This window comes from Abramis brama (assembly GCF_963993115.1).
Source record: "Abramis brama genome assembly, chromosome: 3".
NCBI classification, from domain to species: domain Eukaryota; kingdom Metazoa; phylum Chordata; class Actinopteri; order Cypriniformes; family Leuciscidae; genus Abramis; species Abramis brama.
Window position 1 is genome coordinate 12613577 of NC_139965.1, and position 17362 is coordinate 12630938.

At 34.4% G+C, this 17362-nt stretch overlaps 2 protein-coding genes across 2 annotated transcripts; both read right to left on the reverse strand.

Moving 5' to 3' along the window:
• Positions 1-3398: 3398 nt before the first annotated feature.
• ponzr5 (plac8 onzin related protein 5) lies at positions 3399-7213 on the reverse strand. The gene is made up of 4 exons (XM_084108614.1): positions 7153-7213; positions 5162-5272; positions 3851-4008; positions 3399-3727 (listed from the first exon to the last, which is right to left on the reverse strand). The coding sequence occupies exons 2-4, from the start codon at positions 5253-5255 to the stop codon at positions 3605-3607; spliced, it is 375 nt and encodes a 124-aa protein (XP_083964740.1). The 5' UTR covers positions 5256-5272; positions 7153-7213; the 3' UTR covers positions 3399-3604.
• A 6471-nt stretch (positions 7214-13684) lies between these two features.
• Positions 13685-15800, reverse strand: LOC311080308 (uncharacterized protein). Its single transcript, XM_084110197.1, has 4 exons — positions 15559-15800; positions 14908-14946; positions 14698-14802; positions 13685-14606 (listed from the first exon to the last, which is right to left on the reverse strand). Exons 1-4 carry the CDS (start codon positions 15623-15625, stop codon positions 14539-14541), a joined length of 279 nt encoding a protein of 92 aa, XP_083966323.1. The 5' UTR covers positions 15626-15800; the 3' UTR covers positions 13685-14538.
• Positions 15801-17362: the final 1562 nt, after the last annotated feature.

A 17362-nucleotide genomic window follows, 5' to 3' on the forward strand; every position in this document is an offset into this window, starting at 1 on the left:
CTTATTTGCAGCTGTATCATACAAATAAATAGTTAAAAAATCATATATTGTGATTTCTGGATTTTTTTTTTTAGATTATGTCTCTCACAGTGGACATGCACCTACGATGACAATTTCAGACCCCTCCATGATTTCCAAGTGGGAGAACTTGCAAAATAGCAGGGTGTTCAAATACTTATTTTCCTCACTGTATATATATATATATATATATATATATATATAAAAGGGATAATGTATATAGCGAGGCGGTTGTTATAGCAAATAACAGCCTGAAGGGGTTGTATTCGCTATAACAACCGCCTCGCTATACATTATCCCGCTTATTACATGGCTACCTACAAAATAAATAAATAATTTGACACAAATTATTGATTTAAAAAGGAGTTTATTGATTTAAAAACGATTGTATTGCTTCCGCTAAAGAAAATAGTCCGTTCCACGTCCATAGCAACGCTCTGTTGTTCATGGCAACGGTGTGATATACTTCGCAGCGGTCTGTTATCAAGAAATAACAGACCGCATTCTACATTGGAATTCAACCAAGCCATGTAATAAGTATATCACACCGTTGCCATGAAAAACAGAGCGTTGCTATGGACGCGGAACGGACTATTTTCTTCAGCAAAAGAAAACTCAACTATTTCCTCCAGCAGCGTTGTGTCGGTTTTGGCTCCCAGGAAGTCTCCAGATCCTGCAGCCGCAGACGAACTCTGCTGCCCCGCTGTAGTTTCTCTCCGTCCACCGGCCACCGGCAAAGGCAGTGGAACTTCCCGCCGAAATATACGTACTCCCGATCACCACTATGTCTTTGGCCGGACGCTGCCGCAGGCCACGGAGAGGCCACAGGTTTCATTCTCACCTGTGAAATGTTATCCCTTGCTGTTATTATGACCGCCGCTAGCGTAGCTAGCGAAAGCGGTCATATAGGGATTGTCAAAGTTTTTTTTTTTTTTTTTTTTTTTGTCATCTACTGAATTTTTCGTCAACGATACCAGGGACACCGAAACACCGGGGAACATGAAATTTGGTGGGCATGTAGCCCCACTAGACTTTTACGGAAAAATTCCGTTAGGTCCCCTGGGGGTATGCTAAGTTTCGTAGAATTTCATCCATGGGGGGGGTATAAAATAAATTCATTTATGTGCACATTTAGTGACTGTACACTCATCGGCCTGTAGATGGTGGTGTTGAGCGAAGGGTTGCTGGTTTAGGATGATACTGTCACACACACACACATGCAGGAATACAAACAAACGCAAGCATGCACACACACTGACATCCACACGCACAGACACACACCCATACACACACATACAAATCCACATGCACAGACACACACACACAAACACACACGCGCACACACATGTACGCACGCATACATACACGCACAGACACACACACACACAGACACACACATACACAAACACACACACATACACACACACACACAGACAGACATGCACATACTACTACTTTTTTTAGGTATATACATAAACACGCAATACAGCCAAATTGCTCCACGTCATTTATTTTTGTGGAAAGCCAGTGCAGGCCTGACATCTAGTTTTTTTTAATATTTTTTTTTCATTTCTTTCGTTCTAACATCCATAAGCAGCACAACAGTCTGGCATATTTAGTGCTGATCCTGCGACACTGAACTCTGTATCTATCGATATCGATCTGCGCTCGATTGCTCTTCCTTCATCCTCCAACTACCCGGATGTCTGTCACAGTAACTTGAAATTGAATGTGGTGATCTGAATCTGAATTGTGAGAACTGAATGTGAGGATATATAGAGAGTTGAATTTTCAGTGAGGATCAAATTGTATTGGACTTCAGTTCCAAACAAATAAATTCAATTTCAAATTATACAATTCAAATTCAGTTTTTCAATGCAATTATTCAAACGAAACAATACAACTTCAAATTATGTGATTCAAATTCTGTTTTCCAATGCAGTTATTCAAGTTTAGCAATTCAAATTCAAATATAAATATAAATGATTCACATTCAGTTTCTGGTGGCACATATTTCAGCCCATACAAGAGCCCAACTAAAACAAACACTAATCACCACAATGGTGGCTTAAAATTACGTTTTTCTCCTTCAGCCAATAGTAGCTATTCAAGGGCGAGTCTTGGCGTGGCCATATATCGCCGTCTAGCGTAGAGAGGACTGATCTGCGCATGCCCACAGGTCATAAACGTACTTTTTCTAAATGAATCCAGCTGAAGTAGACTGAGCTGGTAAGATTTTTCAACCTCAAAGTACAAGTAACTTACTAAAAGTGAGTGTTAAAAGCAGGTTGAAAAAAAATGATTAAGGTCAATTTACTATTTTTAATTAAATATAGGCCTACCATGTTTGCATTTACAGTGCACGAGAATGAACCTCATTGGTTCTTGTTGAAGCTCAAACATGTTAATTACCATGTACCGATAATTACAAACTTTATGAAGACGTGAACGCACCATTTACTATTTGAGTAGGCTGCACTATGTAGGCTACGTGCGATGATCAAAATCTGCCTAAATAAAATAATGTCTAAATTATATCGGTTCACTATATAAAGCGATTGGGTCTCTTCAGAAGACTGTGATTAAACTGCTCAATTCATTTTACAAACTCTTTATGAACATTCTGAAATACACTTTAAATGGAGGGACAAAATATCTTCATTTGTGTTCTGAAGATGAATGAAAGACTTATGGGTTTGGAATGACATGAGGGTGAGTAATTAATGACAGAATATTAATTTTTGGGTGAACTATCCCTTTAAGTAAAGATTTTTTAACGGATACTAAAATATAGACATACCAGATGACCATCATACCGTTTTTAAGGCAATAGATTAAGAAAATAAACTAATAGACATCACCATACTTCCACCAGATGATTAATCACAGTACAATAAAACAATAGTTTTGTATTACAAGTTTTCAGATTTTTTTCTTTAAATATGCAAATGAGGCATTATATAAATAAATATGCATTTGCATACAATTCCAGAACAGAAATCTGAACGTTGGATAAAGCCAGGTTCAAAATTCTTGTTTCATTTTTTCTTAACACATTAGAGTTAAAGGTTTTTACAGAGGAGATTTTGGATTTCTCTTTTCATCACTCCATAAATCAGAAAATGTCATCAAGCTGATCAACCATCCATTTTTAAAATGTTATATAACTCAGTTGAATATTATATGAATAAACCTTTCAGTAAAAACCTTTAGAATATAAAAAGGAGCAAAACTGTAAAGTTTGGTCTAAGAAAGTAAAAATAATAAAATAATAATAATTTTGATAAAACAGCCTTTAAAGATACGTAGCCTATTGCAATTGAATTTTACAGATGCAAATCGATAAAAGTAAATAAAATAAACACTTAAATGTGTATTTTGCATGTTTTATTTCCACTAGTCTGAAAGAAGATTTGTAAACAAAACAGGCCAAAATCTCAAAATTGTGAATGAAAAAACTGGATTTGCCTGTAAATGGAGCAAATACAACGGTGCAGATCTAATGTCACAGAGAAGAAAGAGAGTCATTTCATTTGTAACAGTGCAGAATACTGAGAATTAAATTGTAGGTTGCAAGTTAGGGTCTTCATTTTGCTCGACCGTTGATGAATGTGACATTTTGCTCGCGAACATTCATTTCTCGGGATATCTGACACCAGGAGCAGACACCACAGAAGGTGGAGTAAAGACAGTCCTTACAGATAGAATCCTAGAGAGAGAGAAACACGATAAGTTCTCCAGATTTATAAACAGTATTAGATATAAGATAGCTAGAACTTTTTTTTTATTTTTATTTTTTTTATAGATAGCTAGAACTGGCTTTGAAACAAACCTTTATGCCATAGCGACTGCGCACGGAGACCCGCATGGCCAGTGATATTGGAGGAACGCACAATCCGAATCCGTCGAGCAGAGGCAGACACAGACACTCGCCGTGCTTGCGGGCCGTCGAACAGGCAAAACAGGGGAAGCACCAAAATGAAAAACAACCTACAAAAGAACACGACCGTTAGTGAGGAGAGGAATCACTAGTGAAAGAGTCAGCATTGACATCTCACATTTGTTAAACCCTCTGGTGCTCTTCGCTTTTTTTTTTTTTTAATGAAATGAATGTAGGCCTAGGCTAGGCTACTATATTTTAGTTTGATAACGTTTATTATTTAATATTTTGTGTTTTTAGCGGATTTATTTTATACTAAATTGTATTTACGCTGTATTTATAATCCATTTATTCACTTTTTGAGCATAGACCTGAACATTTATTTTCCAACTTAAACTGTCGTGAATCTTGAATGCTTTAGAGCACACACTTAACTTTTATCTCTTTTCAAAGACGAGGATACTCACAGAGACGGGCATGTGTGTGTCCATTCGCATTCAAACATAAATAGACGTGAAAAAGAACTGAATTCGGTTCCGAATTGAATTCTCTTTCACATCTTCTTGCACTCAAATGGTTTAAAATCACTTAAATGTTTAAACTGACAGGACCTAAAACACGTACAAATGATAAACTTTCGCTCTATGATGGTTAAACTTTTCAATTATTCAGAGAATCATGTGCTTTTCGAAGCTTGTTGCCTGGTCTGTACGGATCAACAACCATCCTTGGATGCGCACATCGCGATATCAATGCTTAAACCATATATATAGCGCAGCCCTCACCATGAAGTCAAAATCGACAATTCTTATTATTTTTTTATGGAATAATTGGAATATTTATTATAAATGATTCATCTGTGCGTGAGTGCGGGACAATCTGTCACAGAAATAGCAAATGATAATGATCCAACAATCCAATCAGGTCCTACGGTTTTTTGAGAAGCAGTTTCACTCGGATATGCATCATATAGGGAAGAAGACTCAGTTTATAAAGAACGACATGCAACAGTAATTACAGTAAAAACTGATTACACATTATCCCTTATTCTGGCACACCTCCGGAGAACCTTTTATACACATATTTCAGTGATGATGTACAATGATGTGTCAGCTAGATTTAGCAATACTATTGTATAATTACAAAGTGACATTCTAGACACACCAAAATCAACAAAACCGAGAGAGAGAGAGAGAGAGAGAGAGAGAGAGAGAGAGAGAGAGAGAGAGAGAGAGAGAGAGAGAGAGAGAGAGAGACACTCACACTCTGGTACATCCTGACAGCAGTCACAGATTCCAGAGCTCCACTGGTTGGAAGTGTGTGACATGACAAAGGCCTTTGGCTGTTGAGAAGTCATCCTGCTATTACCAAATCCTTCAACAGACACAAGAACACAAAGACATATGAGTGCATACGCTGATAATAATAATAATAATTTTCCTACTTTTTCTGGTTTTCCATATCGAAACATTCTTACATACAGATATAAATCTTGTTTTCTTAAAAACAGATCAACATTAAGAGACTTTTTGCTTAAAACTAGAAAAATATCTGCCAGTAGGGTAAGACATAGGCTACTTTATACTTTAAGTTTAAACTACTCATTTTTTTCACTTTACGTTTTAAAGTAAAGTCACTTGTCATTTGCTTCTCAAGTAACTGCGTCTTGATTTAAGAATTTGCTCTGAATTTAAATCTAATTAATTAGTCATGGCTGATTTTTTTTTTTTGTGTAAACACACTTGAAACCTTTATTTTTAAACAATGCCATAAAAATCTTTTTTTTTGGTTCCCCAAAAGAACCTTTCAGTGAACAGTTCTTAAATAACCTTTTTTTCTCTCAGTATGAAGAACATTTTAAATAATCTTTTCCACTTTAAAGAACACTGTGGAAAGATTTCATGGATGTTTAAGTTTCTTCATGGAAGAAACATTAGCATCAGCACAAAAGTGCTCATTGAAAAACATTTCATATGGTGGTTTATCATTTTTAAACAACTGTAGTGTCCCAGTGTTGTTTTAAAGACAAGTTATTCTTGAAAAACTACTCTAGATATTTAAATAAGTGCATAGTGACACACAGTGTGTAATGGATTATGTAATCAGATTCCAAAAAATGACATACTTGTTATTATATTATGCTTTAAAATACTCATAGTTACATTTTTAGTGATTACACAATTACGTAATGTTCACAAAATGGCAGTAAATTATTCATAATTGAATTTGGGAACCCCTGATGTAATATAACGTTTAATGCATTTAACGTTTAATGTTTTGTTTTTTTTGCATTTTTTTTCTTTTTGTATTTTTACATCAATATAGTACAAGGTTATCCTATTCAAATCTACACTGAAAAAAGCAATAAGTTAAATTTACTTAATTTTTTGGCAAGTTTTTGCACGAGTATTTTTAAAGTAAACTTCACATATGGAATTAAGTAAACTCTACTTAACTAAGTTAATGAAAGTAACAAAGGAAATAAGTAATTTTAACTTGGCTAGTAAAAGGTTGAGTAATATGTATTTAGTTGAAGTTTCCTTTGCAATACATTTGATTTCACTCAAAAAAATATAACATTGAATTAAACCACACTTTTAAAGTACATGCTTTCCTTAGAAACATCTACGTAATTAATACAATAGATATTTGACATAAAGAGAGACACATGTTACATGAACGCAGAGACCTCAATACTTAGACAATACACAATGACGGTAACATTTGATGGATCGTTTTTGTGTTTGAATGTCATTTTGAGTGGAAAATGAACTCCAAATGTCACAAAATGACAAGTTACTAATCCTAACAACAAAAGCAATGATGAAACAGTGTAAAAACATCTGAAAAACAGTAAAAAATCTAATTATTCAAGGCCCAGTGCATGATGGGAACACCAGTATCAGAAAAGTTGAGTAATTTTACTTAATTTTATAACGTTGATATTTACGCTTTCATTTCTACACGCTTGAACTGAGTACTAATATAGAATTTACTTAGTTTTTTTTTTATTCTTCCCTGAACTATCTTTTTCATGTAAATTACATTTTTTCTGTAGTATTTACTTCACCACAAAATAATTTTTATCAGTGTATGTGATAAACTAGTGAAGGCTAAAAGTAACGTTAAAAGAAATAAAAAAGTAGTCCGATTATATTACCAAAAATGTGCCATATAATGGATTATATACAATTTTCAACATGCAATTTGTACCAAGTAATCTAAAATTGAAGAATCTCAAAACCGGCTCTTACCTGAGCGTGAGACTAGAGACGAAGGACAGACTTGTGTTCATACACACTCCAAGAGGCTAAATGATGGAGATCCACTGTTACGAGCAGGAGTGCATCTCAATTTAAATGTTTGCTCAAAGTCACTGGTCAGGTTAGTTATGCGTCACACCCGTGACCTTTTACCTGATAATCCATCATCATGTGGCTTTACCGTGGGCATAGTTTCACCTGAGAATGAAGACACTATTGTTTATCTGTTCGCATGTGTATGACTGAGTAAATGTCTTTGGTTTGCTGGTTGCATCAATGTGAAGAAAAGGCATAAATTAGCTGTATAATAACAGCCATTTTCTATTCTATTCATTATAGAACAACTAGATGGACCAGTTATCAACACCTAAACATCACGTTTCCATTGATTGAGGAAATATAGCTTTATCTGAGAAACAAGTTAATGATATTTAACTGTGTTACAGTGTGTTTAAGTCTTTAAAATAAAGGACATGTTACTTTCTTTTTTTTTTCTGAGATAATACCTTGAGTGTTTTTGGGTATGAATGAACACTGACTATTGTTCATTAAAACATGTCAGGCATGATACAGTGCTTTGTAATTGTAATTTCACTCAAGAAATTGAACTTTTAGGCCTGGTTTCACAGACAGGGCTTAGATTAAGTCAGTATTAGGCCTTAGCTTTTATAAACGTGCCTTAGAACAAAACGTTACTGATGTGCATCTCGGGACAAAACAATGGCACTGATCACTGATCAATGCAAATTGCTTTCAGTTGAAATAGCTCAAACATGCATTTCTATAGGCTTAAGTTTCCGTGAAACAGGCCGTGCAAGCCTAACAAGGCATCCGGAGTGGTCTTATCTACATTTTAGGGGGCAGTGCCATCTTAGAGGTCAGGTCCCAAACTTAAAGTTTGCAAATTATGGTTGATAATAAATCATTTGACTTCAGTCGAAAAGAAATTAAGGTTTCAGAGGAAAACATTCCAGGATTTTTCTCCATATAGTGGACTTCAATGGGGTCCAACGGTTTGAGGGTCCAAATGTCAGTTTCAGTGCAGCTTCAAAGGCTCGACACGATCCCAGCCGAGGAATAAGGGTCTTATCTAGAGAAATGATAGGTCTTTTTCTAAAAACAATATATATATATATATATATATATATATATATATATATATATATATAATAACCACAAATGCTCGTCGTGCACTAGCTCTGTGATGCGACACACATTAAGTAATCACGCTGAAAGGTCACGCGTGATGTAGGCAGAAGTATGCGCGCGGTAGGGTGAAAAACTTCTCATGTTCTCCTTCAACTTCAAAATTGTCCGATGTTATTACCTTTTATTTATTTAGAAACACTCTAGGTTGGTAATTCCGCCCATGCGTGACCTTTTAATGTGTTTACGTAATGCGTGGCGCATCACATAGCTGTGCAAGACGAGTATTTTTGGTTAAAAATATTTTTTATTTTTTTATTTTTTTTGGAAAATGAGCGATGGTTTGTGTAGATAAGACCCTTATTCCTCGGCTGGGATCGTGTCGAGCCTTTGAAGCTGCACTGAAACTTACATTTGGACCCTCAAACCGTTGGACCCCATTGGAGTCACTATATGTGGAGAAAAATCCTGGAATGTTTTCCTCTGAAACCTTAATTTCTTTTCGACTGAAGAGAGAAAGACGTGAATATCTTCGATGACGTCGGGGTAAATTATCAGGAAATGTTCCTTCTGAAGTGAACTACTCCTTTAACTGTCATGTTTCTGTCACTCTGGTGTTGTCTTGTCTTTGTTTGTTCATCTTAGTTTACACCGAGATGATAGCAGCGTTGTTTTCAAAAACTTGCACTTTGAAACCCGTTTTAAAACGTGTCTTTTTAGGCACCCGAAACGCTGTTTTAAGTTGAAAGCAGTGTCGTGCAAACGACCCCTTAAATCTTACAAGAACACACTATTCACAGACACATCAAGAAAAATAAATAAAATAAAATGAATAAAAAAATTAAAAATAACACAAAATCAACATAACACCATACAATAACAATAACACCAACATCAAGGTGAACTCTAATGGAATTCACAGAATATAGAAGAAATAGAAACAACAGTATATCATACAGAAATATTAAAATGGTTTATTACTATTATTACTCTTTGTTTAGACTGTTATAGTTTTATGTAAAATTCATAATATTTTTTTTTATCTTAATATATTAATTTGAAAAAGTTAAAAAATAAATAAATAAATAACCAACCAATCATGAGACTATAAAATAATCGAGTGGAAAGTAGCTTTAGCTTCATACATTTTTTTTTTTTTAGATCAGTTTAGTTTGATTATTCATTTAATCTTTCCTGGTTATACAATCATAAAAGTATTGACAATGTGAAACGTTTAAAAAAGGGCAATTATGAGCATGTGCTTAGCGTAATTTCTTTTAATTGAACAGAGCAGGTCAGACTTGTTATAGTACAAGCTAAGCTCCTCTTTCAACAACTAGTGCTCTTTCAGTTTTCCACCCAATCCCACATCAGCCTCGTCGCCTTCAATTGTCAATTGCTCTTGTTCCTGTTGCATGTCCTCAATCTGGCAACCCTTGGTGAGTCTGAGGAGGAGGAGGCGGGAGAAACAACTCTCTCCTATGTTTTGAATTTGGACTGCAGTGCCCATTTCAGCCACTAGCTGTCAACATTACATACTGCACCTCTGAATTTACTTCTAAAGCAAAAAAGATGCGAGTCTTCAATATCAAGGTGAAAAAATGAAGGGCTTTGTTATTGTACTTAGACTCTCACTTTTGACTGCTCCTCATTCCATCCAGATTATTTCAATAATAAATCCAATTTAAGTTTAAGAAATCATTCAATACTTGCAGTTTGTCTTAAAAATAATAATAAAAATCAGATCATGACTTTATGACTCCAGTCTGATATGATCGAGCTCTTTCTTTCTGCAAAAATCAGATATCTCATGTAGTCTAACGTACAATTCGCAGAGTCACGGCGCACTGGTTTGTGTCGTGGGAGTGAGTTTCCAGAAGAACTTTCAGTTAGTTTGGTGTTGAGAAAAGATGCTTATCGCATTTGGTTTTGGAAGAGGGTCATAAGGGTGGAATGTAAGTGTGTGTGTGTGTGTGGGCATCAGGTCATGTGCGTGGATGTTTGTGTGTGTGTGCATGTGTGGGTGCCTGTTTGTGTAAGTGTTTTGATGCTTGCATAACCATTGTAAATCCCACGTTCGAATAATGCTGAGAGAGTAACAGAGGCTTCCAGACAGAAATTTGGTGCAATAAAATAATGCCACTACCATACTAATAAAGGGGAGAGTGGGGCACAACCTAACACTTTTTGAATTCACTTGGGGTTCAGAGAATACATTTTTTACCACGTTAATTTCACACATGCCTAGTACAATTATGTGGTTTTGTTTCATTGATACAGTGTATAGGCCTACGTTTTTCTTGATTTTCCCCTGGAAGTGAATGTGACAACATGCCCCATAGGTGGGACACATTGTAACAAGACAAAACAAACTATAATATTTTGTAAATAAAATACAACTATTAGCTTATTAATTTAAAATAATGGCATTTTTAATTCTTAAAAATAAACAAATTTTTGAGTTTGAACACACCGGAAAACAGTTCAAAACATAATAATAATTAATAATTTCTGAACATTGACTCTCAGTCAAAGAATCTCAAATGTTAAATGACAGATATAAGATTAAAATAATATAAGATGTGTCTCATTTTAAATAAACACAAAAAACAGAGATGAAAAATTAACTTCAGTAGCCATACCATTGCCAATGGTCAAATAAATGTTAAGTGATATCTTTCAAATATTTCTGAATTTTGGTGCAATTTTTTCTCTATATAGTGTTGATATGGCAACTAGTAAATTCACAAAGTTCCGTCATGTTGGCATGAGTGTAAAGTTTTAAACTGTGTGTTACAGCCAGCCCCGCGCTAGTTTGTGCCCCGCTCACCCCTATAGCCTACGAGAACATTCTGAATGCTGTTTTTCTTTCATGTCACAGTATATGAACTCCTGGAGAAGTAGTTTAATATCATTTAACGTCATTGCACGAGTGATTTCATTTCACCTCAATGCCATGACGTACTCGTTCTGCAGTTCCACATTCGACACACACACAGTTCAATAAGGGTAGACACGGGGATCCTCCTGTTGCCCTTAAAAACAAATAAAGGCAAGCACCATAAAGCACCTGCAAACACACAACGACAACTCAAACACAAACAACTTTAACCCCTTAGCTGTCACCCCCCTTTTTGAGAATGGACATTAAAATGCACTATTCAAGCTTAAATGGTTGTAATTCAAGAATGCTTTGGAGTATAGACATAAGTTTGGTCTTGTTTTAAAGGTAAAAAATAGCAGATTATTGCTGAAGTGAAAGCACTTTAAAAAATTAAAGTATGAAAAAGTTATGGAAGTTTAAATTTACATTAAATCAAATATAATTTATTTAATATTTTTATTTTATATAAAATATATATTTTACAAAATATGTTTTACAAAAAAAATACTATAAAATCAAAGCCAAATATCTAACCAAGTTGTGTTCCAAATTTGAAGTTGATATCACAAAAAATGAAGTTCCCATGAGATTTTGTTTAGGCGTATTACCAAAAATAGCCACCGGGTGTCATTGAATTCCATTGAATTTTACTGTATGCATTCTACCATAACAAATTAATAAATTTCTGTCCAAATATCACTTCTGTCACAAAATATGGAACCTTGAGACTCAGACCTTTCTGACAATATGTGTTTTGTCAAGATTAGAAAATATTTTGATCATAAATTATGAAACATAAGGATGCCCAAAAGGGGAGGAGCCTGATAAAATAATTTAGAGTACCGTTTCTATGGTAACACAATGTCCAATTTCAAAACAGTTTTCACAGGATGAATTCTGAGATCATAAGCTTTCAAATGATACCTAATTTATGATAACTAATAAAATATGTAATATAATAAAAAAAAGCGATAAAAAAATATAATACAATATTTTAGAGGATAATATATATATTATACTTTTTAGAAGATAATATTATTTTATAATTTTTTATTGACAAATACTAGATTATATATTTTCTAATGAAATTTTAGCATAAAAACCAACATATCAATTATTAAAAGTGTGTGCGTCAACTTTTTGTGACGAAGGTCAGAACTCCTGTTATTACGTAGATTTTTTGAGGTGCACTCTTGTCATAAATTCATATATTTCTGTTCCTACATAATTTATAACAAAAAAACAGTCCTAAATATCTATTTAGGAGTCTTAGAACTTTCCAACGATATATAGTTTGTCATAATTAGATTAGGATTAAATAGTAATATAGGGAAGTAAAGTTAGGCGTCCCGTATACGGGACGGTGACAGTTAAGGGGTTAAGCAGGTTGGCCATTAGTACAGTGAATACACACTCAATATCATACTTAATATCATCCCCCCCCAGCATTCACAAAGTCCAGAGCTCCACTTGCCATCCTGGGTCAGGTTGGGACTGTACCACTCTCAGGAGCAGGGGGATTCTGTTCTCTCCATAGTGAAAGCAATACCTGTGCCATTTTAATACCGTTACAAAAATGTATTGTATTAGATTGTTTAAACTGAAACTTAACAATATCCTTTTTACTACTCTGAAATCTTAAATTCCAGAGAAAAATGGGTCTTTCAAAACGGCGAATGATATTAAACGCCTTATTATTCCAGCAGCTCTGACACTGAAAAGAGTATACAACATGAATTCTGCCCAGCAGCCTGGATGAAAAATGATCACCTGTTGATATTTTATGTACACAAACCACAGTCCATCGATTTCGTCAGATAAATCAATTATTAAAGGTACACAAAAAAAAAAAAAAAACTGCATGTATTTTGCGGAAGAACTTTGTTTTGGTTGTGCTTCGTCTCTGCGTGACTGTGCGGATGAATATGATTATACTGCTCATAAAACATTCACTATAGGCTTAAGAGATATAACCAGTTTAGATGGAAAGGATCCCAAGCTGACTAGCTGAAGATATTACTGTATCTTTACCCGTTAATACACACGGCACTTCCTTGAAAATAAATTCCAGCACAGCGCTACAACAACCATAATGAAATGAGCCTTCACAATAGATAATGCTTTATAATGAACTCTGTTGGAGAGATACAGTAATTTATCTGTTCAGTTAACTCACCTGATGAGTAATAAAAACACCATCATCTCCGCCTATTAGCCTATAAACACTTATAATAGGCTTACTATAATGTATCAGGGTAAGACAAAAACACATCTCAGAAGAAGGATTATGACGTATTGACTAATTATTTAAATCTTATGGTTTGCTTTCTTTTTCTGCTACTTTGTGCAGTAAACTATTAACTTCAGCTGTTGACTGAGAGACAAGCTACTCCCTTAGTATGCCTAAATATGCTCTGGTTCTTATGAATTTGACTAAAAGTTGAAACAAAACTGTATATGCTCATAAACATAATTTACTGAACGCTATGTTTTCATTCATCAGTTTTAATATCACTATATTTTAGGTGCTCAAAATACAAAAGCACAGACAATAATATGAGTATTAAATGCAATTAGATAATCAAATGTGTCTAATTCAATGATTATTGTTCTAACCCAGCAGCAGGTTAAAAAATGATAATGATAATGTATAAATAATAACAGTATTTCCTTGCAAAATACACTTTTGAATACAGTAATGTAATAGGCCTATTAATATAAATGACAAATAAAAACAAGACTGTTGGACTGAAGTATTAAATAAACAATAAAAATGCACACTCATATAGAGGAGAATTGTGTAACATGCGGCCATTTTTGGTTCCATGGAATCAAATAATTTCAAGAAATCTTCATAGTCATGAAAACAGATATCATATTATCAGATTCTGTGATGCTGATGAGTGAAAATGCAGCAAATTTAAGCCTCACAAGTGTGATCTTTAGAAAGATCTTAGACCTCAAGAGATTTGCTTTACAGATACAGAAGTAAAAATGTACTTTTTGGTCCAAGTTGAACCTGACAGGGGCGAGTGCCTTGTTAAAACATGCATGATTCTTCAAATAAAGTCTAAATCTGGCCAAAGAAACCTGTATTGGTATAAAGGCTGCTGTAAACAAAGATGACCAGTGGAGATATCATTGTGATCATAACAAACACACAGTGATAAAACATGTTTCAACAGTTTACATACTTTTATTGTGTTGTTTTAAGATTCACTCAAAATGATCACACTTTTAGCATTGTTCGTGATTGTGCTGAAGTAATTTCATCATAGAGACTTTAAATGCACATGTTGGTTATAGATATGAGATAAATCATCCCGAGAAACTTTATAAAGCTGAGATCACAAAGGAGTTTGAGAATTTGAGTTGCACATGTTCAGAAACCATTTCTTTGAGGCTGCATTTAAATCTGTGTAAAAGAGAAAACAGAGTTTTGTATGATGATTAATGGTAATATTTTCCATAACTGCAATTGTTATACTATATTATGTTTAACTTACATTTCTGGCGGTTCCTGCAAATACACCCGACCATTTTGTCGTACTCCTCAGTGGTTTTAGGACTGTGTTTCTTTGTACACTGCATACTATTATTATGATGATGAACTAAGAAGAGAGATTTGAATATTACATTAAAAAAATGAAATACTTTCGTGGTCCATATTAATACTTTTAGCACACAATGCTTTGGCAAAAAGACTTATTTCTTACTTCTGCAGCCACAAACAGCAGATCCCCTCTGTGAACAGACTGTGTGGAGACATGAGGTGACATTAGTCTCACATCGAAAGGATAAACAACCATGATTTCAAAAAACACAATATCATATGCTTTGTGACTACACTGTAAAAAAATTGTGATTTTAACGGTAAAAGAGTGTAAAAAATTCTACGGTGAAAAGCTGTTAAAAGGCTAACAGAAAGTTTCTCTTCTATTTACAGGTGAATAACTGTGATAGATCTAACCTTACATTTAATGTAATTTTACTGTAGAATACTGTTAAATTTACAGTTTTTGGAAGTGAAAAAGAACAAGTCATTGTATAATTTACACCACTGTGATTAGCGGTTGTCAATGGTACAAAACAGATATTAGTACTTTAATAGTTTGGTAAATCAACATTATAAATGTTAATGTAAATGTAAAATACAATTTTTTACTGTAAATTTAAGTGGCTACCGTATTTTTTACGGTAAACTTTCTGGCAACCTCAGCTGCCAGTTTTTTACCGAAAATTTAAGTCATTTTGAATATTAGAGATGTAACTCGTTCACTCGAAGGTAATGTTAAAAAAAATCCCTTGGGATTAATATTCATGTGAAAGCTAGTGGTGTAAGCAATGTATACTGTTCCAGAAATTACCTGAGTTGTTGCACAAAATTGTGGTCAGAATCAGCAAGGCAAACACCAGACAGATTGGTTTGGACATCTTCACGCTTGCGCTGCTCCAGCTTGGTGAAGGACTTTCTCCTTTTATCCTCTTGTACAATGATTATCTCCCCTTCCCACTTCACCCCCTTTATACTCTCAACTATTCATGGGGTTTTAGTTAAACAGCACAAATAAGTCTTGACATGTCCATCGTGCATACCACAATTTTACCTGAATGAGAAAGGAGATACTGTTTGTTTGCTTGTAATCTGACATTACTCAAGAGAAAACATGTTAAATCTGATAAAGTTGATCCTGTCGTGTGGGATTGAATATCTAATATATCAACACTAGAGTTGCTTCAGAGGTCAGAGCATCTCTAGTGTGAATCAGAAGTATAATGCAGACGTACAGTTTATTTGGTCTATATGGCATAGATTGTGACATTAACACCATCTAGGATTAAAACATAAGTGACGAATTTGGCCACACATAATTGCAAACATTTTCGATGCATACATACTTCTTATCAGCCATGAAACATTGCACTAAGCAATATGTTGTTCATATTTTACAGTTTCTCTCTTGTATGCAGCAAACAGAGCAGACAGTGTCTAGATGTAACTCCACAAACCCACTCAAAATTGTTGAGATTTTGTTACTCAAATGTGTAGCCAAGTAAAAGATTTACTGTTGTTCTTACATGTATAGCACCTATTTTATTTTTGTAAAGTTGCCAAACTTGCCTTCAACTGTGTTTCTTACTAAACAAACTACATGTTATATTAGTTACACCAGAGACTGTACTTCTTACGCAGATTACATCTTTATGGGGTTAACAACAAGCTCATGCTGTTGTTTTACAAAGCTGTTTTAGAAAGTATTGTTAGGTATAGTATTACAGTATGGTTTGGGAACATAACTGTACAGCTTAAATCTAAACTGGTGCACCTGGTGTTGACAGCATTGAAAATTGTTGGGCAAGTGGAACATCTTAACCTACAAGATTTAATCGTGAGCTTAGAATTATAAGGTTCTATCTCCGTTTAGGGTAGTTCTGAGATATTGAGCATCAAAGTTTTTACATCCCAGCTGACAATGGAGAGATGGAACCTTTTTATTTTATTAATAACTACTAACAAAATATTTTTTTACAAAAATAACACAACACAGGCATTAATAAACACCTAATGGATCAGATTATGTCAAAAACTCAATTTCGACCAAAAGTGGAGATAGAACCTTATAATTCGAAGCTCACGAAATCCATTCTTAATCAGGTACAGAAGATTTTGGGTGATCAATCTCACTTTTTGTATCCACAGAATGAACTATACCCTTAGAATATAAAGATTCCCAACTACTATACTACTACTATTGGTTACTAAAACAATACAATGTTGCAACAACAAAAAAAGAGGACAAAGCTACAGTAGAACCGTTGCACAATGTGTCTATGAACAACACACTGGTTTTTGGTTTCCGAATGATCCAGTGTTTTTTTTTTTCCCAAGTTTTTTTCAGTTGAGTAAACGATTCAGTGACTCATAACGGATCCTGAATATTTTTTCTTTTAACGAATTGATTGCATCAGCATCTACTGATTGTAAGATTGAAAGTAGCCCCTTTCACACATACAGTTTCTACAGGTAAATTACCAGTCACAGATCATGGTTGAACAAGACTTTTTCAAAAAATACGGGTAAACTGGTTCCGACAATTTACCAGTAAGGGAAGTTGTAACATTACTAGTAAATTAACGCTCTGTGTGAACGCGGAATGAAGATTACCGGTG